The 27,291-nt window shown below is 37.0% G+C and overlaps 1 protein-coding gene across 8 annotated transcripts in view; it reads left to right on the top strand.

Annotated features, from left to right (window-relative positions):
• ST3GAL6 (ST3 beta-galactoside alpha-2,3-sialyltransferase 6) overlaps window positions 1-27,291 on the top strand; it is an 83,554-nt gene that overhangs the window by 29,281 nt on the left and 26,982 nt on the right. For 3 of the 8 annotated variants that reach the window (XM_077118624.1, XM_077118623.1, XM_077118625.1), the window contains exons 2-6: window positions 574-714; window positions 11,585-11,684; window positions 14,064-14,141; window positions 17,449-17,552; window positions 18,603-18,666. In XM_077118624.1, the coding sequence (XP_076974739.1) occupies window positions 11,596-11,684; window positions 14,064-14,141; window positions 17,449-17,552; window positions 18,603-18,666 (335 nt within the window). In that variant the 5' untranslated portion in view covers window positions 574-714; window positions 11,585-11,595. Of the gene's footprint in view, window positions 1-573; window positions 715-9,555; window positions 9,688-11,584; window positions 11,685-14,063; window positions 14,142-17,448; window positions 17,553-18,602; window positions 18,667-27,291 lie in introns of those variants that run through there. The other 5 variants (XM_077118630.1, XM_077118627.1, XM_077118626.1 and 2 more) reach the window with 4 other exon arrangements.

The raw sequence follows: 27,291 nt of genomic DNA, 5'->3' as shown, positions 1-27,291 counted from the left end.
ACTAAAGCTGTGACAGGAGCTGTTGAAATTTTTTTCAGTTTCCTTTTGAGAAAATGTCCCATAGCATATCCTTAAACTAGTTGCTTTTCTTGCTCATTTCCCCATATTTCCTTTCCCCCGACTTTGTCCTAGATATTTTTATTCTTCTTGACCTCCCCCTCATACGTTTTTAGCCTCCATCATTCTTCTGAGGGTTGTTAGAGCAATAACTCCTCTCTCACCTCTGCATTTAACAATAAAGCTGTGTGTGTGGAGAGAAACGGAAAATAAGACAGATGGTTCTTTCATTACCAGGTTTCTTTGGATATGTTATTTTTTTTTCAAGGAGACTAAGCTGGATCCTTTGGAGAACCAGTCACAAACTACAGTAATGTAATATGTGCTGCTGGATTTTTTTTTTTTTTAGCTTGCTTTGCGTTTGTTTTTTGGTAATTTCATATGGTAAAGCAATTAGGGGCAATCAGAATGAAGTTTACTAAAATAGTATTGTAGTTAAAAATATTTTTTAATGGTTTTAAACTTTTGTTGTCTGAGCTATTCTTGTAAGAGTGATACCTTTGTGCTTTATTTCAGTACTTGCAAGTAAAGAAGCAGCACAGCCCTCTGTCTTGAATTAGCTCTAGTAGACAGTCCCCAGCATCTTGACCACGCCTTACCACATCCATTTTCTTCGGGAACAGATTGTCTTTGGGAAACAGGTTCCTGAAAGTGCAGGTAAACAAACACAACACTTCCATTGTCTCAGACTCCTTAGAAGTGTGTTTGAATACTGGAAATATGCTTATATAATGTTTCTAACTCTAGCAGGTAGTGTTTTAGAAATACCCTCTCCTTCTTATCTGCTGGTTAATGACTCTCATGCTTGTTTCACAGGTGCCCAGAGGCCTATGAAATTAGTAGGTGAAACTGAAGACACTTTGGTATTTATCAAAATTGAGCTAAGGAAGTTTCAAATATTATTTTCATTCTCAATCTGAACAGGCATTCTTTGGACTATGCTAATTCAGTATGCAAGTGAAGAAGAAAATTCCAAAATTAAAACTAGAATGCTAACTTATAAATATTTCAGCAGTTCTGCTGTTAACAAGCTGTGTAACCTTGGCCAAGAAACTTGCTCTCTCTGGGCCCTGTTTTCGCAATAGAATTAATTCTAAATCTCTCTCTGCCTTAAAGTGTGACAATTGTAACAATGTCATTGATTCTACCTTAATATAACTTTTAGGGTTATTCTCCTTAGTATTCCTGGAACCCCCACATACAAGTTTCAGATACCAACTTATAGCTTTATTCTGAGAAAGCTCCAAAGCGCAAATGTTCACCAGAAATTAACTTCTTGTTTTACCCATGAATCCATACAGTCTTTCTGATTTACAAGATTCATCAGAGAACAATTATTCTACTAGCAAGTCTGTTACATTACAGTTTTGTTTGGAGAGCTTTTCGTGTGGGACCCTTACTGAGAACATTAGCTTTAGTGTATTGGTAAATTTGAATATTCACAATAATCTTGGGATTCAGTCCCTGGGGGTCTTTTGAACTCTTGATTATTGACACCGAGATTAATTGGGGGAGGGAAGGTTGAGAATTCTTCCCCAGCATTGTCTAGCACCACTGGGTGTTGTGAACTAACCTGGGGTAGAATTAGATCCTCAGGTCTCTTATTGCCAGCAATATCTTAATTTAATTTGCCCTGAAATGCAATAATATTAGTGGATTTTGGAAATACCTTTCCTGACAATCTTTAAATTACCAACACCAATAAGATGGAAAAATTTTGAGAGGTCTTATAACAAAATGATGATGAACATGGATTCTGCTGTTTGTCTGGGTTCAAATTCCAGCTCTGCCATTCACTGCCTGAGTAAGTTATAGCTTCTCTATGCTTTAGTGTCTTAATCTGTGTGATAGAGATAACACCAGTACCTATCTCAAAGGGTAGTTCTGAAGATTACATGAATTATACATCTAAAGCATTTAGAGCAGTTCTGCCACATGTCCAGTAAGTACTATATTTATTGCCATCTGTTGCACAGTGTTTATTCTTCTGCACACATTTTAGCCTCAGGCTCACAAATAGTCAGTGATCCTTCCTTGTCAGAGATTGCTTATTGACCATGATGAACTTTGCTTTTTGAACATAGGACACATCTGAATCTTTCTCAACATTAGAGTGGATCCAAATTAGGGTATAAAATGAAACCATTTTGCCACCTCAAATTATTTAGAATTTTTAGTTTCATTTCTTGCCTCAAAATATAAATTTAATATGCTGAATACATAGCAGGACCTGTTTCATTTTTATTTGTTTTTTTGCTAAGTTTTATGGTCATTTAAGAAAAGCATAAGTAGGCATGATTTCTATAGTCAGAAATAGGGTCTGTTGTTAAATTCTAAAAGGAATTTTTAATTCCTTTAATTTTGTATTCAGAAGGACATGAGTGCTTCCTGTTGCAGAAACTTTGAAATATTAAAGTGAATGTGCAGAAATGCTAGCTAGCATAGTAATGGAAGCTGGTTCTTTAGGATCTTCACCAGCATGTGATGAAGTTAATTAGTGAGGGCTTGGTGTATGGTAGTGCTTCACTACTTTTAAAAGAAAAATTAAGACTAAATTAGGAGACTACTTAGAAAAGTGCTAGACACTTTTCTAAGACTTTTATATTCACTCTTTACAGTAGCTCTATTAGGTAGGTATCATTATTCCCTATTTTACTGCTCAGGTAAATGAAGTGCAGAGAGGCTAAGCGACTTACCCAGGATCCATACAGCTAGGAAGAGGCAGAGCTGAGACTCAAACCCAGGGGGTCTGATTGCCACACAGAACATCTTAACACCTAATTATGTTGGACTACCATGCACAAAGAATAAATTGCATGAGAAAGATGAGAAGCAAGATGGGGAAGACCAAGTCATATAAAGTTTTGACTGCCAGGTTGATCGATTTTATGTTTACTTGACAGACAGTGGGAAGCCAATGAAGGTTTTCCTGTTGTGGCCAACAGGGTGACCGATGGGCTTGGAAAGGCTTATGTCAGGTACAGCATGTGGGCTGCTCTAAAGAAAAGAGATTAGAGATCATTTCCAGTAGTGGGAAGCCAATGAAGGTTTTCCTGTTGTGGCCAACAGGGTGACCGATGGGCTTGGAAAGGCTTATGTCAGGTACAGCATGTGGGCTGCTTTAAAGAAAAGAGATTAGAGATCATTTCCAGTACCTGAGGTGAGAAGTAATGAGAAGGTGAGTTTAGGAAAAAGAATAAGATAAGAGCTTCAGGACACCTGCACTTAGGGGCAAAGAGGAGAAAGAGACCCACAAGCACAGTCAGAGATATTAGAGTTTCCAGAGCTAAGACAGTGCAGCATCACCCAGCAGGAGGTGGCTCAGGAATTAAAAACTATACAGGTCAAGGAGGTTTGGACTGAGACGAAAACTAATCAGTTTAGAGATGTTAAGTCATTCCTTTATTGACTTGTCTGTTTACTCCTTGAATAAGTAAATATTATCTCGTACCAGTGATGAGAAAGGGATTGTGCTAGAGGGAAATCCACATAAAAATGTTCTCCTTGTGCTCCTGCTCTTGCTTGGCTACTTGTTAGCTAGGTGACCTCTGCAGATATATATTTTTTTGTTTTTAACTTTTCTAAACTCTAGCTGCCTCTTCCATAATATAATGGTGTAAACAGTACTCTGTCTAAATGCCCTGAACGCTGGTGGTCTTTCTACCTCTTAAGATCTGTAATTGTGAATAGTAATAATTGTGATCATTGTTGTAAAGGTTTAACTGGTGATTCAGTTAACACTTTTAGGTGAATTGGGAGGTAATACAGAATGAAATGTCTTTCCTACAATTGTAATTTGAAGAGAGGAATTCTAAAAATTTCCTCTGAAGAATACCAGTAGTATATAGTGGTTGATGGAAGGATCAGACTGAAAATAATGTAAGAGATAAGGTGCCCAGGATTAACAAAGGAACACAATCATTCCCTAGAAAAGGTGAGAATTTTCTCAAAGCTATTAATTTCCAGAGAGTCTGACTAATTTCTTCAGAGAAAACTGTGTTGATCGGAAACTTAAAAATATATGTAAATTGCAAAAGACTTAAAAAAGGCAGTATGGAACTTCAAATGAGCTTCAAGTTCCCCTCAAAAACTGTTTCCTTGAAGCTCTGAACCTCTCAGCAGGATATAATTCCTCTTTTCTCTGATCACCTTCAGTGGTATTTCTCAAACACAGATCACCTGGGGATGTAGTTTAACATGTGAATTCTGGCTGGGGGAGGAGGAGAGGGTCAAGAGTCTTCAGGTCTCCCAAGTACCCAGGTGGTTTCAATACTGGTTGTATTGGGCCACACTTTGGGGAGCTAAGGTCTAAAATTGTTTGCTTGATTTCTCACGAAGTCGTTCTGACTGCAGTACAATTTAGCTCCATCAACAGTCTGTGAGTTCTATGTCCCCTCTCCTAAACTATGCGCACATAATGAGTGCTCGAAATTAATAGAAGAATAGATTTCTGTTCCTTTCAATGATTTGTATTATTCAGTGGCATCAGTAAATTGATTTGTTACAGGGAGGAGATTTTTCCTTTCAGCTGATATATTGAAGTAAATGTGTTGCTCAGAAATAGCCACCAGAATGCAATATAAAGTTATCTTGATAAAATTAAACATAAATTTACCATATGACCCATGAAAATATGTCCCAATTAAAGATCTTGAATGTCTATTGCAACTTTATTTATAATAGTTAAAAAAACTGGAAAGAACTCATATGTCCATTAACTGATGGATGAATGAACAAATTGTGGTTTAACCATATAATGAATGGAATACTACTTAGCAGTACAGAGTAATGCAGTCTCGAGAGAAGTAACAAAATGGACAATGATTTCAAAGATATTATACTAATTTAGAGAGGCCAGACATAAGATACATACTATATGATTCTATTTATATTAAATTTTATTTAAAGTAAAAGCAGATCAGGTTGCTAGGTGCTGAAGGGTGGGGGAAGAAAACTGATTGCAAGAGAGTTTTGGGTCAATGGGAGTGTTCAGTATCGTGATTTTAGTGGTTCTTACCATGACTGTATGCAGTTGTCAAGATGCATCAAATTGTACATTTTAAAGTGGTGACTTTTATTGTATATAAATGTTATCTCAATAAAGCTAATTAAAAAGAAATTAGTCACTATCATAACTTTTTAGCCATACCTAATACTCTTTGGAGGTTGATGTCTTGTCAATGAGATCTTAATATAAGGAAATAAAGAAAAATTCCACTGTGGGAGAAGAAATGGATCACTGGCAGACAATATGAACAAACAGTGGTAAAATAAGAAGTTCTCTTTTAAGGCTTCTTTGTGTATTCGCAACGGTGCTGTGTCTAAACAGAAAGATCTTGAAAACAGGAACTTCATCTCATTTATTTTTAGCATGGAGTACAGTATGCTACTACCTGAATGATTTTAGTGTGTTCTGCTGTGCCATTAAAATACAAAATTCTGCTGAAATGTCATTTCTCCCTTTATAGTCTTTGCAGTGAGCACACTGAAATTTCCAGGGAGGACTTGGTCATCTGCTTTGGTGGTGAGAACTTAGCTTTAATTAGGTGAAACGATCTGTCTACATGTGCTAAAGAGGAAGTCTGGAAAAAGTATTGGCTTTTTTATGAGGCAATCCTCCTGAGGCTTTCTTCTAATATATTTCTGGAAAGACTGTGGTATGTTTGTTTGTGAGTTTCTGTCTGTTTAGGGAACTAACTGCAAATCATTGTATTAACAGAATTGGGGAATGAAGGGAAGGAAAAAAAGATCATTATAAATATTCCCCTTCTGCCTTCCTGAAAGAAGACTGTGTATTTATGAGCCAACCAGAATTTACATAGCTGGTTCAATTGCTTTTTTTTTTTTTTTAGGGGAGCATAAATCAAATTATATTTTTCTATTACTTTATTCTGTTAATTTTTAGTTTAAATTTTTAAAAATTTGTATCATTTGATAGTAGCTCATAACTTCACACTTAAACTTAGCTTTTTTCAGGTATAATATTGAATGCTATTTAATTATGTATGGGTTACTCTTTATTTCTTTCATTATGGTCTATTAGAATTTTCAAAGTCTCTCTAGCAGAAAATCCCAGCATCCAGACAACTTATCCCTTAAGATTTATCTCTTTGTGAGCATTTTTTCACATTATAATGTTTCTGTATTTGGAGTGTATTTAATAAATGCAGACTTTAATGTGTATTATTCCTTTGTTTCACTTTTAAAAAGCTTCTACTAGGTTAATAGATTAATTTCACAATGTTTTAGTTTTAAAATGCAGCAATTACAGTTTTCTTTCTGTACAGTTTCTAAGTATGGAATTTGAAATCAGACAAATTTGGATTTGAATTCTGGCCACTGGGTATTAAACATCTCTAGCACAGTGATGATGATATCCCTGCTTTTATCATCATGTGTGAAAAGGGCTTAGTATAGTACTGGGCATTCAATAAGTGCCTAATAATAAACTGTGCTATTATCAACGCGACCATCACCATTAGAGAGTGGTGGTCCTTAGCATGTAAATGAGGTTACCCAGACACTTCTGGTCAACACAATTGGTAATACGAACCATACTTTAATGAGAGGTAGTAAAATTAGATGAGGAACTCTGAGGCCTCTGTGGGATCCTGTGTATCTCCCCGTAAGGCTTGGGCTATATATGGACATGATTAGGTTTGGAAATCTCAGTGACCCATAAAGCTGGACCAAAAAAAAAAAAAAAAACAAAACTCAACATTAATGAGTGGCTAGAGCTGGAGGGTTTGCTGTTCTAGGTTTGTTCATATGGGCATGTGGGTTGCAGAGAATGATCATAAACTGAGCAATAAGGACAAAGAGGAAGGAAGGCAGGATATAAGATCTGCTGACCAAGTTCTACATGGTCTCAGGTTGTGTCAGTTTGAGCTGGGGATTGGTGGAGGCCTGAGTGGAATGCTTTTCTGAAGGCTAAGTGAGCATGGTCTGTCAGCAGGGCCACTGGGTAAGCTCATGGAGGTAAGCCATGAACAAGGACACCCTGCAAAGGAAAAGGTCACAGTTGAAATCTTTTCCATGCCACAGCATGTGTCTACAGAGCTGTGTGGGCCTAGAACAAGCATCTTTTTATCATTTTTACGAAGTTGCATGTTTTGGGGTACTTATTATTGAGAAGCAGCATGCTGGGTGTGAAAGGAAGCATGGCAACAGAAGATTAGGCCATCCATCATTGACGAATTGGGGAGCATAAGGACATCACTCCATAGAGGTGATGGGGACATAGCTTAGGATCCTAATCACCAAAAATTGGAAGCTTGGCTGCAGAGCTGAGGGGATGGCTGAGACAAAGAAGAATGTGGGCATTGGGAAACTAAAAGATATAATTCAGGGGCCAGGTGTAGTGGATGAGATAGCCAGTCTCAGCATGGGACTAGCAGCAGCCTGACCAAGCAGTTCAACTGCCAGCAAAGGGCTCCTCAGGTGCCCTTTTTTGGGCCAGGATAAGTCCCAGTGGTTGGAGTAGGGCTGAGACTACAGGTGGGCATTAGGAAGTGTCTACAGCCAGGTTTAAAGGAAACTAGGGGCAGAGAGTTCAGGCAGGCTGGGTCTGTATATGCTCAGCATCTGGAAGAATGAACACTAAGGAAGTGTCTCTGTTGGCATTATATGCCAGTGATTTAATAAGATACCCATAGGTTTGTTGTACTTGGTGAATTGAATATTGTTTCCAGAATTATTGCTGAAAAATGCTCATTGTCTAGGAATTGTGGGAAAACACTCGTTTTGGTTTGGGAAAGCATTAGAAGAGTCTGAAAACAAAGCTCTGAGCATTTTCAAATGTCATTCCATGGAGTGTGTTTTTTTTTTTATAAACAATGCCAGCGTGGTTGGAAACATGGTTTCAAGGAAAACGTTTTTGTTCTAGTAGTTTGGATTACAAAGATTGTAAAACTTTCTCTCCATTTCTCCAGTCCCTAGAATTGATATTATTTAAGGAGCTAGTGGGATTGACAGGTGAGAGAAATATCCTATACTGTTTAGCCTTTATCACCAGCTTGGACCTGTGTCCTGTAAAAGCTTGTGGCTGTGGTCTGATCAATAGGAGTTTGAGTTCTGTCTCTTCTACTTACCAGCGTGGGATAGTCATTGCTCCTCTCAGGCTTAGTTTCCTTATCTGTAAAGTGGAAATTGTAAGTTTACTACCCCCTTCACAGGGCGGTTGTGAGGATAGTGTAGATAATGCACCTAAACCTTTTAACACAGGCCTTGACACATATACTCCATACAGTTACCGATTACAGTCAGCCATTTGTCACTGGGCATTTACCATGTGCTGGGGATTTAAGGTAAAATGTTGATATAAACCATCTAGTTATGAGATCAATAACTGCATCCAACAATGATCTACTAAGCATCTATAATGTGACAGCTGTAGTTAGAAGTGCTAGAAATAAAATGATAAACAAGACCAACAGGGTCCCTGCTCTTATAGAGCCCGCAGGCCAATTGGTATAACTGTTGTAGCATTTATCATGGTGTCACTATTTCAGTAAAAAAAAAATATTATTTTTTTCTAAATGGTTCTCTTGAGTATGCTGGAACAGTTAGAGCATGAGAATTAAATTGGGGGATGCTTGTTTAAAGTGTACATTCCTGAGCCCCAGAGATTCAGATTAAGTAGGGGCATGTAAACAAGTCCCCAGCTGATGCTGACCTTTTGACCAGCCAGGTCACTTTGGGGAATGCTACCTTAGAGCCACTTCCCCTTCACGGATATCTGAATTTGCCTTTCTAGAACTTTAGACACCAAGGGAGCACTCTAAGGAAGTTTAATAATAGATTCTCATTCCTTTTATCTAGAGAAGCAGGATGACACCAAAAGGAAATGGTCAGACCTTAGGTCTATTTCTGTTTTCTCGAAACTATGTGACTTGGGACAAATTGCTTCACCTCAGAGAACTCCAGTTTCCTCATTAATCAAAAGAAAGATAAAAATTCTGCACACATTTAACAAAAATTCTGCACACATTTAAGGCTGTTGTGAGCCTTAAATAAAGGATATACAACATTGTTATGAACTCTGAAACTCCACGCAAATACAAAATATACTTTCATTATTCAAGAGAAGGGAAAACCATTGTCCAAATTGAGCTCAGTTTGACATGTGTAGATGATACTGGTTTATGTATCATAATTTGAAAAAAAATGAATGTTTAATCGCTGTGAATGCTCTTCCCTGCTGCCCTCGCCCCACACTCTAGATGAATAATTCCTTTGTGACTTAAACTTTCTAAAGGATGTTTTAAGGGGCCCTGGTTTTAGGAGCAGCTGCAGCCAAGATGCTGGTGTCTGTCATGTTTAATGTCAAGATCTTGCAACTTGATCGTTTTGGTAACTGAAGCTATGGTGTGCAGGCACTGTATGTTAAATTCTAACAGGTTTTCCTCTGAATGCTTTTACTCAAAGCCCTCCTGGTCATTCCATTTATTGAGTTGTAATTAAATAATTCATTTATTTGTGGAAACTTTTTCCTGCAAGCAAAAGAGGAGCGCCACGTGTTTTTCACAAGGATATCCTGTCTGGCCCGAGTGTACTTTGCAATTGGAATATGCAAGTTTGGATTGCCAGTGAGATACAGGACTTTGGCTGAGCTTCCTAAATTTGTCTCAGGTGGGGTATGCAATGGTTCTACTAGAGTGGGTTCATTTTACTTTTTGAAGAAATAACATTCTTTCACACTTCCCTGTTTTCAGCTAAACCACATATCAGTGAATGACAGACAGCAAGACGAACAAAATATCACTCACCCACACCTCTATGCTTTATACTTTGTAAAGTAAAATATAATTTGCCCTAGGAATGTGTTTTGGGGAACAGATAGGCAAATTGAATTGTAAATACTAAATTCTTTCTTTAGCACCATCTTAGCTTAGATGTACAAATGTTTTAAAATGTTGCCGGTGCTTGTAAGTTGCTTCCTTGTTGGATATTTGCATGGATGTTATTATTCCTGATGCAATCATAACTGTTTACCTTGAGCATTTACGCAGATAGTTTGGTGACTATTTTGGCTCAAGCCAGGAATTATGTGGAATTGGACTGTGAATCACGTCTTCTGATTTCCAGCTGATGTTGAATTTTCACAGGGATTATATATACTAAATCAGAAGTATGTGTAAAGTAAAGTTTGCTCATTTAACTCACTTATTTATTTGCTTTCTACTGGCTTCATTTCTAACTAATTTCTAAAAGTGGCATGTGGAGGTGGTGATTGCAGTAGTGAAAAGCAACAGCTGGCTGCAAGGAGGAGAGCCCAGCAATCTGGCTAGATAATCACCTCAATTTAAGACCCTTAGTGAAGCCCATTAGTTTCTGAAAGCCTCATTCTAAAAGAGCCCAGCACGAAAATGACATTTATTGATGGCCCTGTGTCATCAAGTAAAGCTTAAATTATATTTAGTGTATTCAACTTAGGTAGGCAAGAAAGTATATTTTAAGCTTTCAATTTGAACTTATTTCACTATTAAAAGTGAGGTAACATTACATTATTTGGAAATGCATCCAACCAGAATTCCACATGCTATGCTGTGACCCCCTCCCCGCCTCCCAAGGGAAATCAGTAGATATGAATAAGAGTGAGAAAAGTATTACTTAGAGTTGTTTAGATGAGCCAGAAACTTGATAAGAGAAATAGTGTATTTAAAGTCACATGCTTGAAATATAAGATCAATTATGGAATCGTATAATGATTAAATTTGTCTACTGTATTTAATTACATGTGGAAGTGGAAACTTTTTCATTTACTGTCTTTGAAGCAAGAGTGGAAATGAAACATGTTTTTCATGGGTTTGTAAAATTTATTTTCTAGAGAGAATAGTGCCCAGATTTTTGTATATCTACAAATGTGCAGTGAACTATATTGTCAGTTTTATATAAAATGAAGCAAGTATTTAGCTGAATTTACCTGTGCTTTGATGTTGAAAACTCACATCTTGTGCGTCTAAAAGAATATAAAAATTGAGGGTGTACAAAATATGTTTTCAGTAGCTTTTTTCCTCACTTTTTCAAAATGAGAGAAATAACTCAAAACTTTGATAAATAACATTTTAAAGTTTTATCAAGGACTGAAGAAAATGAAATGTTTATTCACATATTAAGGCACATATTCCTTTTCTGTTGAGAGAGTCTTCTGTTTCTGAGAAAAGATTTGGGTAAGTGATTGAGGAAAATTTTGATTTCGAAGAAATTTTTTCTTTCTTATCTACTATGGAAAGTACCAGGGAAGACTCTGGCTTTGAAACCATGGGACTGTTCACTGTGTGCGCACTCATCATGTGATGATTAAAGGAGGAGGAGGAGGAAGAGAGACCAGGAAAACATTCTTTTTCTGCACTTAGTGAGGACATCTAGAATTACAGGCCTACCTCATTTTCTTCCAGCATTCCCTCTCTCTGTGTTTATTCATTAATGCTTAGATTTGAGTCACTGTGTGACTTCAGCTGTATAGTTGGCCTTCCTTTGGGCCAGACCCGTGAGGTGATCCATCATTTCCTTCCTTGTGTTTCAGGTGGGCCAGCCATGAGAGGGTACCTCGTGGCAATATTTCTGAGTGCAGTCTTCCTCTATTATGTGCTGCATTGTATATTATGGGGAACGAATGTCTATTGGTAAGTTTCATTTTTGCAATTTAAAAATAACCCCCAAAGAAGTCTTTTACACACACACACACACACACACATACACACATATGATATTAGAAGGGGCTTTAAAAAACCCTGTAATGTTGTAATATTTTGAGCTTTTTATAATTTTCATAATAAATTGGGGTCTTACTATTATAGATATTCTCTAGATTGCATATCTAACGTGTAAAAACTGATAAACAGCCTCTCTTTTTATTGACTCTCCAGTGAAGGCTTGGTGTTGACCATCTTGGGATATAGCATTCTTATTTATATTTCATCTCCTTGGCTTAATGGAATAATTCCTGGGCTTAGTGGTGTTTGACTTTTAGAGCCAAAAATGCTTGGATAAGAGATCACTTATAAAATATAAGCACTACATGTGTTTTTGATTGTTTAAAAATATTTCCATGTTTAGAATGAGGATATATGTAAATTTTGAAATATCTTTGACTTGACAAGTCATATGTAAAGCTTTTAAGAGGCATAGGTAGTTTTACTGCAGTGAAACCTCTATAAGAAGCTTTTTATCCTTCTCCTTATTGTCAGTCCTTTGGCTAGAGAATAAAGTTTTGATGACATTTAAATGCTAAATGTGTGGTTATACATAATTATGTCAAAATAAATCACATGAAAACTTCCTGTCTTTGACAAAGGGTGGTATTTTTTGGCAGTGTTTCAATAGTAGATCTTGGATCATATTTCTAATTTATGCTTAGAAGATAAAAAGATAAATTGATGTTTCTGCATTTAATGTCATCGCTGGTGGATTGAAAAATAACTGCAATGCTTTTCATGGAAGGAAGTTAGGAAACAGCCACTGGGGGGGAAAAAAAACCCAATATCAAGTATGTGGGGTTGGCCCTAATTTTCAGGATTTGGACCTAGATATTGGGCTAGTGAACTTTGAAGTCTGATTAGTCACCAAATGAGGATAACATCATAAGGAATCTAACCTCCATTACTCTGCCACAGTCTTACGCTTAGTAACTGAGGCAAGAATAGAAGAGAAAGTAAGAGGCTTACTAGATTGTTACTTCCTACAAATCCTATTGTTGATAATAGTGGAAATGATAGAGAAAACATTGAAAAGGGCCTGAACTCAACTCAGTCTTTTGTCATCAGAATTTGAGGAGTGTTCAAGTCACTCTTAAGCCTAACACAGTATTCCAGTAATAGAAAGTCCCATGGAAAATTCCCTCCAATGGTACTTGTGCCGTGAACTTCCTTCCCCCCAAATTAGTTAATTGTCTTTTTTTTAAGCCACCCAAAGTTTATCTTCCCAATTTCCTAAAACAGTTTTCTGTTTTCTATGTTTGGTTTTCTATGTTTTAATAACCTTTGAAATCAAGTAATATCTTATGCATCATGTTCTCTGAATATAATTCGGCTTTTATAGCCTGATGTGCTGGTCCATCATCTTTCTGTGTTTTCCTTACATATAAATCAAAGGGTCCTTGCCATTTGTGCTGTTCACAAAGGATGTTTCCCTGAATAGGAATTTTACTACTCCCACAGCCGAGAAACGTAGTTGTTGTAACTCTAGAGATTTTTCTACCAAAAAATTTTGAAAATTGTGTCTACCCATAAGGGATTTAGGCTATTATTTCCTTCAGTTTGAATCCTGGAGCTTATGAACGAAAATCCATCAGCCCTATTTTTATATTAATTCTTCACACAATTTATGTTATTAAGCCATTCCCCTCTTCCCCAGCTAAGTCTGGGTCATCTGCCTCTTTCATTTATTTCCCTTGTTGTCCTCTGCCTTGCTTCACAATGCCCTTTTAAATTGTGGAGACAAGCTGTCCATTCAGGAGACACACAAGGGCTTGAACAGCGGCAAGAATAGAGGAGGGTTAGATACAACTCTCAATAGTGTGGTTAGTGGAGTCACCAGAATCACATGTCAGGGGGACAATAGAACCTGCTCAAGTTATTTCTGAAGCGTTAGCTGCTGGTAGGTGTCCCTCCTGTGGCATGGAGTACCCAGATAGCTGTGCACTGAGGGGGTGAGTGGAGTTTCCCAGGTCCTCCAGGGCTGACTCTGGCAAAAAAGCCTGATTGTGGTTTACACAATGTAGTAATCCTGGCCATTCTAGGAAGATTCTCCTCACTACTCTTTGAAACACTTCTGGTCACTAGTCACTCAGCCTTTTCTACTTTCCCCTGCCTTCCATCCATACAGCCTCCAGTGCAGGCGAGGACTTGGACAAGAGATTCAAATCTCAGGCTACTCGGAGGATTTCTCTTCCCTGTCTGAGAAGCTTCTCACTGGGGGCGAGGAGTCGGTTCCCAGGGCATTTGCTTCCCTTTGGGCACGCTGCCCAGTTCTGGTTTCTGACTGACACTATTTTTATCTCATAGGGTGCCACCTGTGGAAATGAAGCGGAGAAATAAGATCCAGCCTTGTTTATCAAAGCCAGCTTTTGCCTCTCTCCTGAGGTAAAAATACAAAATGCTCAAGATTTGTTTGTAATTCTTTTCCACACTTGTTTCCCTTTTTTATTCAAATCTTAACAATATAAATTACACATTCTATTTTAAGGGAGAGCTTGAATTTCCTGTCTCTTTTTGTGCTTTTAGTCAGAGCTCTGCATATATTTTAAGAAAAGGCATTGAAGATCTCAATCAAACCAGTATTCTTTTCACAGAGGTGAGATTAGAGAGGTCTTTTTGTTTGTGATCATGGAAAAGAACTGTTCTTTAGGGTTTTACTTTCCCTCCTTGTTGTCATGTTATTTTTAACCCTTTTTATTTTGCAGCTTCCTCTCTCTTGCCTCTAGATTAAAATTTATGGTTTGAAATTTTCTCCAACTTTTGCTGATTTTTTTTTTGGAATGGGCAGGCTCTGGGAATTGAACCCAGGTCTCTGGCATGGCAGGTGGGAACTCGGCCACTGAGCCACCATTGCACTGCACCCCCAATGTTTTCTTTTTTTGGCATGGGCAGGCTCCAGGAATCAAACCCGGGTCTCCGGCATGGCAGACAAGAATTGTGCCACTGAGCTGCCATTGCCTGCTCGCTAATTTGTAATGAACTATATAGAGTGCAAATAATGATTAGTCTTCCTGAAGACACTGCTATTGTTCATTTGGTTGTCAGGACTTGTGGAGAATTTACTCTTTTCCATTCATCACCTTGACTTTGACACATTGCTGGTCAAATACTTCTGGATGAACAGAAATAAATGAGGGTCTAGTGAAGACGTTAAATTGTGTAAAACAGGTACAAACTTTTAAGTATTTTATCCAGTAGGGATCAAGAATGTATATTTCTTTTTCCTGTTTTCTTTTACTATATTACTGTACCTGTCCATTATTGGTTCTTAACCTTTGGGGTTACAAATCCCTTTAAAATCATGCAACTCTCTAGAGCATTCAGATACATAATGTATTTCTGTATGTGATTACAGGTGATCTCCATGGCTGCTTATAGCCTATCGATGGGCATGTGTCCAGTTAAGAACACCTCTAAAACCAAAAGAAATACATTTTAAATTGGAACTAAATTAAAAACTCATATTTACAATAAGAAAAAAAGCTAGAATTTTGAAATTTTTACCTTTAACACTCCAAATGCCCTATTTTCTGTTCTGTTATCTTTTAAAAAAATATGCTATATGTGAATAATACATGTGATTTCATGAACCACCTATTGGTTGCAGACTGCAGGTTTAAATTGCTATTATAGAATCAAGGTACTCTTCAGCTGCAGCAAAAAAAAAAAAAAGAGTATTTCCTCTCTGAGACACACACAAGGGCTAAAATATTTATGCAAGATTGCTCAGCAAATATGTAAGGCTACAGGATTTTAAATGTCAAGTGATTCTCATCTGTCATGTGAATAGTACTTTCTCAGGGCAATCTAGAGAGTGCTTAAAGCCACTTTCTCAGAAATATGGTAGCAATCAGAAGCAGTAGCAATCAGAAGAAGCTCACAAGGGAATTCTGGAAGTGTTATCTGCAGTATTGTGAAGGATTATGTTTGGGTGTCTCTTATGGGCTAAGTTACTACTCATAGCTTCAGCTTTTTCATCTAAATTAGGAAATACACTTTACCTACCTATCCAGAGTTTTGTTGACATAACAACAGCAGAAATGCAATATAATGTTATGTAGTGTAAAGTAATACAATTAATATTACAGTGCCATAGAATAATTACTACAGTTAAAGGCTGATACTTATTGTGCACCTACTATGTGTGAGGCATGGTGCTAAACTTTAAACAATTATTTCATTTAGAAATAAAATGTAGGTCAGTGGTCCCCATAATTATCGCCCCCACCAAATCCAAAGAATAGAGTACCTTGCCCTTGGGATACAAAGTTATTCCTGTTTCACGTTATTCAAGGGAAGATCTTGAGTCTTTGCTCCACCTTAAATCAGGTGAACTGACACTTCCTTTTTCTGATGAAGATCTTGAACTTGGGAATTCACCCTGATACTGAAAAGACCCCTTGAAGTTAACTGGAGCCTCTGAGGTTGCTATCACTATTACAATTGAAGCTGGGATGTGTACATATCTCAGAATGGCAAAGCCGCTCTCCTGTTTTTCTTATTCTGAATGCGGTATGAGTTCATACTCAGCTTTAAAGACATTAAGCTCCTATGACTTGCTCACATTTAGAGGCAACTGAGTGGCAAAACTTTTTCATTCTATTCTATGGCTTTTTATTTCCATCTTTCCATGTAGCCTCTGAAATGCCAGGGTGACTCAGGTTTCTGCCTGTAGCCTTTAGACTAAGGAAGTTCAAAGTTGATATGGCCTTCCCTCTGAGGCAGGAAGGATGGGGCCATGTGTGAGGCTATGGTAAGGATTAGCTTGATTTGTCCTGCTGCCGGTATTGAACAGCACTCAATCCTGCTGGTGGGTGTGCAAATGGCATCTTAGTATGAGTTTTTCCGTATACTAAGATAGGTAGGTAAAGTGTATTTCCTAATTTTTCCTTCTCATTAATAAAAAACCTTTTTTCCCACTTCCTAATGGTCCCATAAACAATCGATTTGGAGTTGAAATTCATTTAATCATTTATTAAACATTATTGCCTGGTGACTGTGTTAGGTGTTAAAAGAGAGATAAAAGAGGCTGCTCCTGCCCTCATTGAGGTTTCTGTCTGGTTTGCTACTGTACCCTTCAGGGCAGAAAACTACAGAATACATGTAGTTCTTGTTCCTGAGTAAATCTTAATTTAATGACGTCAAGGAAGGAATTTAGTTCTAGCTGCTTCTACCTTTTAATATTTTTTTTATTTCCACAGCTGCCACACTTCATACATGTGGTATATGAAGAGCTTTTTAAATTGGGACTGGCTTAGGATCAAATTCTTTCATTTTCCTATCCTACTTCCTTTGTTTCTTCCTTGGTGTTTTTTTTTACATGGGCATGCACCGGGAATCGAACCCAGGTCCTCTGGCATGGCAGGCAAGCATTCTTGCCTGCTGAGCCACTGTGGCCCACCCTGTTGGTTTGTTTTTAAATGCTATTTTCACCCCTGAGCTGTAATATAAGTTTGGTTGCCGTACCTGTAAATGTTTCCATTCTGATTGTATAGTCTGTTCCATATCCTGTTCTATGTCGAATTTAAATACTGTTTAAAATAATTTCAAATAATTAAAAAATAAGTATACCTCCATCAATAGTCAATATAACAATATGGATCACATGCTATAGTTATTTCCAATTGTAATTTTACTAGCTTACAAATACTGTAAGCATTTGGCAATATCATGCTTTATCCTTTCCTTCCAGGTTACATCAGTTTCATCCTTTCCTGTGTACAGCTGATTTTGAAAAACTTGCTTCTTTGTATGGTAGTGATAAATTTAATTTGCCCTATGGGATAAAGTCATCAGGTCAGTAGTATTATTTTTATCCTTCCTTTATTAAATTTGAGTGGTGTTTGATGAGAACCATATGTTTACATAATTTTTAAGGCCTTTAGATTTTTCTGCTTCATAAAGATTTTTGAGGGATATGAGTTTGGAATGGGATGAAGGGAATTAAATTTTAAAAAGTAAATTCTGGGCGGGTAGCAGTGGCTCAGTGGCAGAGTTCTTGCCCGTTGTACCCAAGACCCGGGTTCGATTCCCAGTGCCTACCCATGCAAAAAAAGAAAGAAAGAAAAGTAAATTCTTACAACTTTTATAGTGATTTTTGTTATTGAGGAACTTTTTACTGTTGTTTTACCACTGCATGATTCACATGAGCTCTCATGCCTTGCTTTATTTTGATTTAGAATTGTGAAGGTAAACCCATAGGTTAATTCTTTTCCTCCCTCTCTCTCCTTTCTACTTCTTGCCTGTGAATTTTATTTTGTCCTTTTCATCAAGTTCAATCTCCTCAGTCAATATTTTAATTCAATCATTGGGTGTTTTCTTTTTGCTAAATTTAATGAGTTACTCTATCTACTAATGTTGTAAACACTTTTCTCTCTGTTGGTTGAAAACTGATTACACAGCTTTCACTTTTGGATTTTCTGAACCTTTAGAAAGCCACAGTTTTCTGAGTTATGTTTTGTTTATTGAACTGATCCTATTTTTTAATTTTTATTTAAAAAATATTTTTCAAAAAATATGATAGTAGGTTTAAACTAGCCAGCATTTTTGTACCAAATGCCCATTTCAGAAGTATCCAATATCACTGTTATTGGTTGCCTTTTTATGATTGTTTTCAGATAAAAGCATCTCATTTTTCTGGGTTTGTGGAAAGTATCCTTAGAGCATTTACCATTTTGAGTGTTTCTGTGAATTGTGCTAGCTAGTTGCAGTTGTATGGTTCTCACCATTGAAAAAGTCAAATATGGCCATATCAGTTGGAAATGGGTTGGACAGGCAAGGTAACTTATTTTGTGCCTGAAAAGCCATGATTATCCTTTTATTAATAATACTCCATTTGTTTTCTAGAGGAGTATGTTCGACTTGCTCTTTCAAAACTGCAGAGTTGTGATCTCTTTGATGAATTTGACAAGTGAGTATATTTGTTTGCTTCTGACTTAGCTTTAGTTAAGTTGGTTCAAAATGTGCATCCCAAAAAATGTGAAATGAAGTTACTCAGATAATCCCACAGCATTTGTTTAAAACTAAAACTTCTAATTATAATTTCTGTGACTTTGAAATAAGTAAATTAAGAAACTAATTTAGAAATTGCACAATCATTTGACTCAGAAGAGATTTGATGAAGAGTGACATTTTTAACCTATGTTCATCTTTTCTAGAGAATAACTTACAGAATAATTCCTATTACCTATTAATCAGCTGACAGTCTCCCTGAATTCATGGGCTATTTATCAAACCTGCAAACTCCCCATGAGGATCCTTTTTGCTTTACTTGTTGAGGAGTTTTAATTTTGGATTTCTGAAGTAGCACTCTTCCTTTTAATAAGAATTATATTTGAGGGAATCAAAGAGTCAGATATAAGTTTTCTGACTACAGAGGTAATTGAGTTTTGGCAAATTGTCATAGAAACTGAACTGCCAAAGGTAGTCTTTTTGGCTCCTTCTCAGTTTTAAGCAGCTTTAGGGGTGATATGGGTTGTCTATAGATATCAGGCCACCATTAAAAATAAAAATGACAGAATACAATACAATATTGTACATACAATATCCTTTTGTGTCTGGCTTATTTCACTAAAGATGGTGTTTTCAAGGCAATAGTATATTGTGTGTGTATATATATATATATGTATATATATATATACATGCCACATTTTGTTTATCCATTCTTCCGTTGATGGATGCTTTGTTTGATTCTCCCTTTTGCAATTGTGAGTAATGCCACTATGAACATCAGTTAATAACTATGAACATCTGAGTCCCTTCTTTCAATTCTTTTGGGTATATACCTAAAAGTGGGCATGCTTTGTCATATGGTAATTCTATACTTAACCTTCCTGAGGAACCACCAAACTGTTTCCCACAGCAGCTGCACCATTTTACATGGCCACCATGGATGTATGAGGGTTTCTATTTCTATACATCTTCTCCAACACTTGTTGTTTTTCATTTTTTTTAGTAATAGCCATCCTAGTGGATGTGAACTGGTATCTCATACTGATTATGATTTGTATGTCCCTAATGGCTAATGATTATAAGCATCTTTTCAAGTGCTTATTGGGCATTTGTATATCTTTGGAAAAATGTCAAGTACTTTTTCCATTTTTAAATTTGGTTATTTGTCTTGTTTTTTTTTTTTTTTTTCAGTTGTAGAAGTTCTTTATATGTTTTGGACATTAAACCCTTATCAGCAACATGGTTTCCAAATGCTTTCTCCATACCACAGATTGTTTTCTTTTCACTCTCAATAATTTACAGTGATGCACAAAATTCTAAAATTTTGATAAAGTTCCATATGTCTTATGTTTCCTTTTTTATTGCTCATGCTTTTAATATAAAATGTAAGAAAACCATTGCCTAATAGAAGATAAAGAAAATGTTCTCTATGTTCTCCTCTATAGGTTTAACAATTTCAGTTCTTATGTTTAGGTTGTTGATCCATTTTGAGTTAATTTTTGTATATGATATGAGGTAGGGGGCCACCTTCATTCTTTTGCGTATGGATATCCAGTTTCCCCAGCCACCTATGAAGAAACAATTTTTTCCTCATTAAGTGAACTTAGCATCCTTTTCAAAACTCAATTTCCATGGATGTGAAGCTTTATTTCTGAATTCTAAATTCAGTTCCATTGATTTATATGTCTGTTCGTGGTCCAGTACCACATTGTTTTGGTTATTGTAGCTATGCAGTAAGTTTTTAATTTGGGATGTGTGAATCCACCAACTTTGTGCTTTTTTCAAGATGTTTTTGGCTATTGGGGTTCCTTTTGCTTCCGTAGGAATTTGATGATAGGTTCTTCCTTTTCTGCAGAGAAGGCTGTTAGAATGTTCATCTGAGATTGCATTGGATCTATAAATTGCTTTGGGTAGAATTGGTATCTTAACAATGTTTTGCGTCTCAATTTATGAACATGGAACGTCCTTGCATTTATTTAGGTCTTCTTTAATTTCTTTCAGCAATATTTTTTTTTTGTTTTGCACATACATTTCCTTTATATCCTAGGTTAAATTTATTCTTAGATATTAGATTTTTTAATTGTTATTATAAATGGAATATTTTCTTGATTTCCTTTTCAGATTGTTCACTATTAGTGCATAGAAAATTCACTGATTTTTGCATATTGATCTTGTTCCCTACCACTTGGCTGAATTTATTTTCTCTGGGAGCATTGTTGTGGCTTTTTCTGGATATTCTATGTGTATAGGATCATGTCAACTGTAAATAGGGAAAGTTTTACTTCTTTCTCAATTTGGATGCTTTTATTTATTTTTATTGCATAATTGCTCTGGCTAGGACCCCCAGTACAGTGTTGAATAGCAGTGGAGATGTGGGCATCCTTTTCTTGTTCCTGATCTTTGGGTGAAAGGTTTCACTCTTTCAGTATTGAGTAAGATGTTAATGTGGGTTTTTAATGTATGCCCTCTTTCATGTTGAAGCATGTTCCTTCTATTACTAGTTTTCTGAATGTTTATATCAAGAAGAGGTGCTGTATTTTATAAAATGCCTTTTCTGCGTCAATTGAGATTGTCGTGTATGTGTGTGTGTGTTTGTATGCTGTATTGTGGGGGTCACATTTCATTTTTTTTCCATGTGGGTATCCCATTATTGCAGCACAATCTGTTGAAATTTTTTTCTTTTTTCTGTTTTTTTGTGGGGGAGGGGGAAGTGCACGGCTGGGAATCAAACCAGGGTCTCCTGCATGGCAGGCAAGAATTCTACCACTGAACTACCATTCTACCCCCATGTGTGTGTTTTTGAACATTAATTCTATTAATGTGATAAACTATATTAATTGATTTTATTATGTGAACCACACTTGCATTCCTGGGTTAAATCCCACTTGATGATGGTGTGTAATTCTGTTAATGTGTTGGTGCTTTGGTTTGCTAGTATATTGTTGAGAATTTTTACATCTGCATGCATAAAGGATATGATCTGTACATCTCTTTTCTTGTAATATCATTATCTGGCTTTCATGTTATTGTGCTGCTGTCCTCATAGAATGATTTAGGAAGTGTTCCCTCCTCTTCAAAGTTTTAGGAGACTTTGAGGAGGATTGGTATTAATTCTTCCAGGAATGCATGTTATAATTCAGCAGTGAAGCCATCTGGTTCTGGGCTTATCTTCTTTGGAGATTTGTGATTAATGATTCAATCTCTTCTTCTGTTATTAGTTTATTGAGGTCTTCTATTTCTTCTTGAGTTGGTGTATATAATTTGTGTGTTTCTAGGAATTTGTCTGTTTTGTCCTGGTTTTCTAATGTGTTGGCATACTGTTGCTCATGGTACACTCATAATCTTTACTATTTCTGTGGCTTGGTAGTAATGTCCCCTTTTTCATTTCTGATTTTATTTATTGCATCTTCTCTCTCTCTTTTTTTTTCTTTGCAGTCTAGCTAAAGGTTTGTAGATTTTATCTTTTCAAAGAAACAGCCTTTGGTTTCATTGATTCTCTCTACTTTTTATAGTTCTGTATTTCATTTATTCACACTCTAATCTTTGTAACTTCCTTCCTTATAATTTGCTCTTCTTTTTTTAGTTCCAAGTGTCAGGTCACCGATTTGGGATCTTTCTTCTTTTTTAATGCCACTGAGCCACTGTTGCTGTCTGTTATTTTTCTGTTTATTCTTTCAAATTCTTTTTTATGCTCTTCTAGTGTCTTCTTAATATCCTTTATCTCTTTATACACATTTTCCTTCATTTCTTTGAATTGCTACAGGAGATTAGTTTTTGCATCTTTGACTAGGTGTTCCACATTCTGTGTCTCCTCTGATTTTTTTTTAAATCTGTTCCTTTGACTAGGCTTTTCCTCTTGAGTTTTAGTGTGCCTTGTGATTTTTTTGATGATATCTGATCATCTGATTATCTTGATGGGTATATTCTGAAGGTTGGTTTCTCTTTTCGTCTAGGATTTAGTTGTTGCCTCGGTTTATATCAGACCACTGCTTTGACAGTTAGGTCGTCCATATTTCACAGGGCTGGGTACCATGCAGGGGGGTGTTAAACCAGCTCTGATGGCCCTGAGATAGGGTGTGCAGAGGCTCTGAAACCCTGTGTAATTTTACCCTGCACTTTTTAGCCTGTCCAGAAGATGGCACTTTTCCGTGATGTTATTGTCCTCAGAAGCTCTTAACCTGCTGTAACCCCTCATTGTCTGTCTGAGTAGGGCTGAAACTGTGGGGTCCTTATGCCCTCACTTTACCATCCAAAATATGGCTCAGTGTGGGGCTGTGTCCCCTACTTTTCTTGCAGTGGAGGCTCTCCTTAACTGCCCCAGTCTGAAGCTTTACCCCAGGCAAGGATCGAGCTGCCTGCTGCTGTTTTCCTTAAGGATGGGACTAGACAGCAGAACCCATGGCTGGAAATACAGTCTCTGTCCATGTTCTCTCAGACTCTTCATCTCTCAGTGACCTAGGCCTTGAAGTGTCCTACTGTGTCCGCTGGGTCTCCAAACCGTAGATTTGGGCTAAGTTTCTGTCTGGCGACTTGCTGCTTTGGGGGAAGAGTCAGTCATTCTCTCCTTATTACTCATTTTGGAAACAACTCCTTGTTGCCCTTTCATATTCTGTCCTCCTCAGCAGCTTAAGTCCTGCCATGGTTCCCTGTGGGCTTGGGTCTCTGTATTTGGATATTGGTGGGGATCTTCTTACTGCTGTGAGAGATTTTTAGTCTGTGTCCCCAGTGGGAGGTGGGAGGGATCTTGGTTGCTGCCTCTAGGCACTTCCTGAGCTATGTGAGACCAAGTAAGGAGAAGGGAGAGGATTGGCTGGTCCAGGACAGAAGTTTCCTACCTGATATTTTCCCTTTCTTCTATTCAGCATTTATGGGATCCTTTTCCCAGTCTTTACTTTCCTCCAGAGTTCTGAACAAGTGAGAATTGTCCTTTTTTTTTTTTTTTTTGCTGAATCTCTGCGGGAGGTTTTCAGTAGCTGTCATATGTCACCATGTTGATATGTTAGTCCCCTCCCATAGGTTTTTGCATGTTTAGTTTTCATTTTCATTCACCTCAAGATATTTCCTCATTTCTTTTGTGATTTATTCTTCTTTGACCATTAGTTATTTTAGAGTGTTTTGTTTAATTTCCACATTTTTGAGAATTTTCCAGCTCTCCTCCTGTCTTTGATTTCTGGCTTCCTTCCATCATAGTTGGGGAAGATACATTGTATGATTTTATTCATTTTAGATTTATTGAGGCTTCTTTTATAACCTAACATGTGGTCTATCCTGGAGAATGATCCAAGTGCCCTAGAAGAGAATGTGTATTCTGCTCTTGCTGGGTGTAGTATTCTATATACATTTTTAGAACTAGTTAGTTCTTATATCATTATTGTTTTATACTTCCCTATTGATTATTGGTATAGATGTTCTGTTTATTGAAAGTGGTGTACACAAGTCTGCTGTTATTGTAAAACTACTTAGTACTCCTTTCAAATCTCTCAATATTTGATTCCTATAATTTAGGGCTCTGGTGTAGGTCCTTTTTTGTCCCTTGTTACAGTTTGTGACTTAAAGTCTATTTTATATGATATTAGTTTTGCTACCATATCTCTCTTTTGGACATATTTGCATGGAATATTTTTCCCATTATTTCATTTTCAACTTCTTAGAACTTAAGGTGATTCTCTCATAAGCAGCATATAGTTGGGTTATGCTTTTTTATCCATTCTGCCAACCTCTGCCTTTGATTTTGTTTAGTTTTCTTACACAAACTATTTTTTATTGTGACAACATATATCATTATATGTAATGATTTGCCTTTTTAACCATTTTTAAGTATAAAATTCAGTGATATTAATTGTGTCCTCAATATTGTGCAACCATCAACACCATCCATTACAAATACTTTTTATCACCACAAACAGAAACTCTGTACTCATTAAGCAATAACTACCACTTTCTCTAGCACCTGTTAACGATTACTCTACCTTCTGTTTCTAAATTTGTTTATACTAGATATTTTATATAAATGGAATCATATAATATGTGGTCTTTTGTGACTGGTGGGACACTTTTTGATTACCGTGTCCCTAAAACCGCTTTACTGGCTCCCCAGCATGGAATGCTTAATGGGTTGGCTAGAAAAATAGGAAACAAAAAAATGCAGGCAAACTCTTTATCAAAGATTAATTTAAAAAACCATATTAAGATGTGTCCATCACTTGGAGGTGTTCTAAGTATTGTGCAGTTATATCAGTGTTGATTCCTTCACTAATAGGACCTCACATTCCACTAGAGGGACAGGGGTCCTCATGTAATTTGGAAGGTACCAAGGGGAATAGAATTGGGGCATTGGAGAAGTGCCAAATGTGGGCTTAGCCTGAAATTGCTCAATTAGGATGATAATGAGCCATGAAGGACGAGTGCCCACTTGCCTGGATGTGGCCAAAAGATAAGAGTTCTCAGGAAGGCTGTAGACAGTGATAGCCAACTATTAGTTTTCAGCTGTTTCTGGAGACAGGGTATTTGTTGGTCTGAGGTTATGGGGAGGTTTTAGGATGGCCATTCTGGATGGTCTTCAGACCCAGACAACTTTAGTTCTATATCCACCTCCACTACCTCCAGCTGGGCCCTTGTAGACATGTTCAGACCTCTCTGAATGTCTTTCCTCATCTTCAGAATAGGAAAAATAAGTAGTCTTTGCTTTCCAGGATGAGATGAGAGAATGTATGTGAAGCCATGACACGGTAGGCATGCATTCATTAAATCACAGCAAATACATACATACATGCTTAATGAAAGATCCTTTGAAATACTAAAAAGTTATTTTCAAGGGAATGTAGGGATATTGCCAGCTCCAATTACCAATAAAGTCTTTCCAAGCCACAAGCTGTGTAAGCTTTGAAGGAATGAGATGAGTATGTGTAATATGCTGTGGTATTTGCATACTTAGCAGTTCCTGGAATCAACAAAAGTGGCTTATTTTCTCCATATAGAAAATATGTCTCCTCCAGTTTCATTAACCTGGTCTTGTTGTTTGTTGTTGGTCCTGCCCTCTTAACACATAAGATCCTGGACAACAGAGCAAGCATGTCCTTGTTCAACATGGTGTATTCTGGGATTACCCCAGGTGCACGGCAGACATTTATGGCAATCTCAGCCTTTTGACTGGAGAGCTTAATCTATTCATGCTTAAAATAACTATTAATAATGTAGAGCTTTCTTCTGTCATTTTGCTGTTTGCTTTTTGCGGGTCTTATAGCTTTTTTTGTCCCTCAATTCTTACATTACTGTCTACTTTTGTATTTATTTGACCTTTTGTAGTGGAGCATTTTGGGTCCCTTCTCATTTCCTTCTCATTTCCTTCTGATGTTTTTCAGATATTTTCTTTGTGGTTATTAGGGGTGTAAGTTTAACACTGTAAATGTATAACAATCTCCTATGATTTGATACCAACTTAACTTCAAGAGCATACACAAACTATGTCCCTATACCCCTCCCAACAAGCTTTATGTTATTCTTGTCACAAATTATATCTTCATACATTTTATGCCCAAAATGATAGATTTATTATTACTTTTTATGCATTTGCATTTTAGATCCTGTAAGAAATAAAAAGTGGAGGTACAAACCAAAAATACAGGACTATAGTACTAGGGTTTATAATTACTCATGGAGCAGGGATCCAGACCAAGAGCATAGGTTGGCTCCACACCAAGCAAGGGAGGGATGGAGAGTAACCAGTAAGGGTGCTTTGAGTTTTTCCTCCAGTTTTGAAGTTGCCTTTTTCTTGATTCAACCTTCATACAATTACTGCAACCCTGTAACTCTTTTTCTGAGCTTGGAGGAAGATGACTCTGCTAGTTTTTGCTAATTTTTCAAAGATTCTGTGTGGGAATGGTATTGTAGAACATCTTCATGCCACCATCTTAGTTGATGGGAAGTCCTTGTCTAGATTTTATCTTAGAACTGCAACGTGCTTTCTTTGCTTTCATAACCCCCTCTTCCACGGGTGTCCACACATCTGTATTAGCCTTGGGCAGGCTACTTTCTCTTTCCTTGTCACCTTGGACTTACTGTATCCCACCCTTTCTTCCTTTGTCACTTTGTGAGAGTGCCTCCCATTCACCACCACGAATTCTATGTCCATTTCTTAGCATTACTTGTATTGGGTGGGGTAGGGTGGGGCTGATGAGGAGGGATTGAAAATTGTACCGAACGTACAAGAGTTCTTTAGTCTTTAGGTGTCGAGAATTGGATACAGAGCAAATGTATAATCAGAGACCCTTTAGACACAGAGCGAAAGGAAAATATCCTTGTAGTAGCTTGGCAAAATAAGCACAACGATGCATGCATTTAAGATGCTTATCAGGATTGTTGAATTGTTTGTTCGATTTGTGCAAACCTGTTCCCTAGAGACTTCAGATAGTATAAGTTGAAAGTAAATATGGATATACTTAAGAAACAGTTATCTTCTATTTGCATAGCACCTAACTTTTGGGAAGGGTCCACATATAATATTTAATTTGAGCTATATTTTAAGCAAGTCATTCTACACTTACCTGGTAGCCACTGTATAACACAAAGAAAATAAGAGTCCAGC

Source organism: Tamandua tetradactyla, chromosome 10 (genome assembly GCF_023851605.1).
Source record: "Tamandua tetradactyla isolate mTamTet1 chromosome 10, mTamTet1.pri, whole genome shotgun sequence".
Classification (NCBI taxonomy): Eukaryota; Metazoa; Chordata; class Mammalia; order Pilosa; family Myrmecophagidae; genus Tamandua; species Tamandua tetradactyla.
This window is presented reverse-complemented; position numbering and strand designations above follow the sequence as displayed.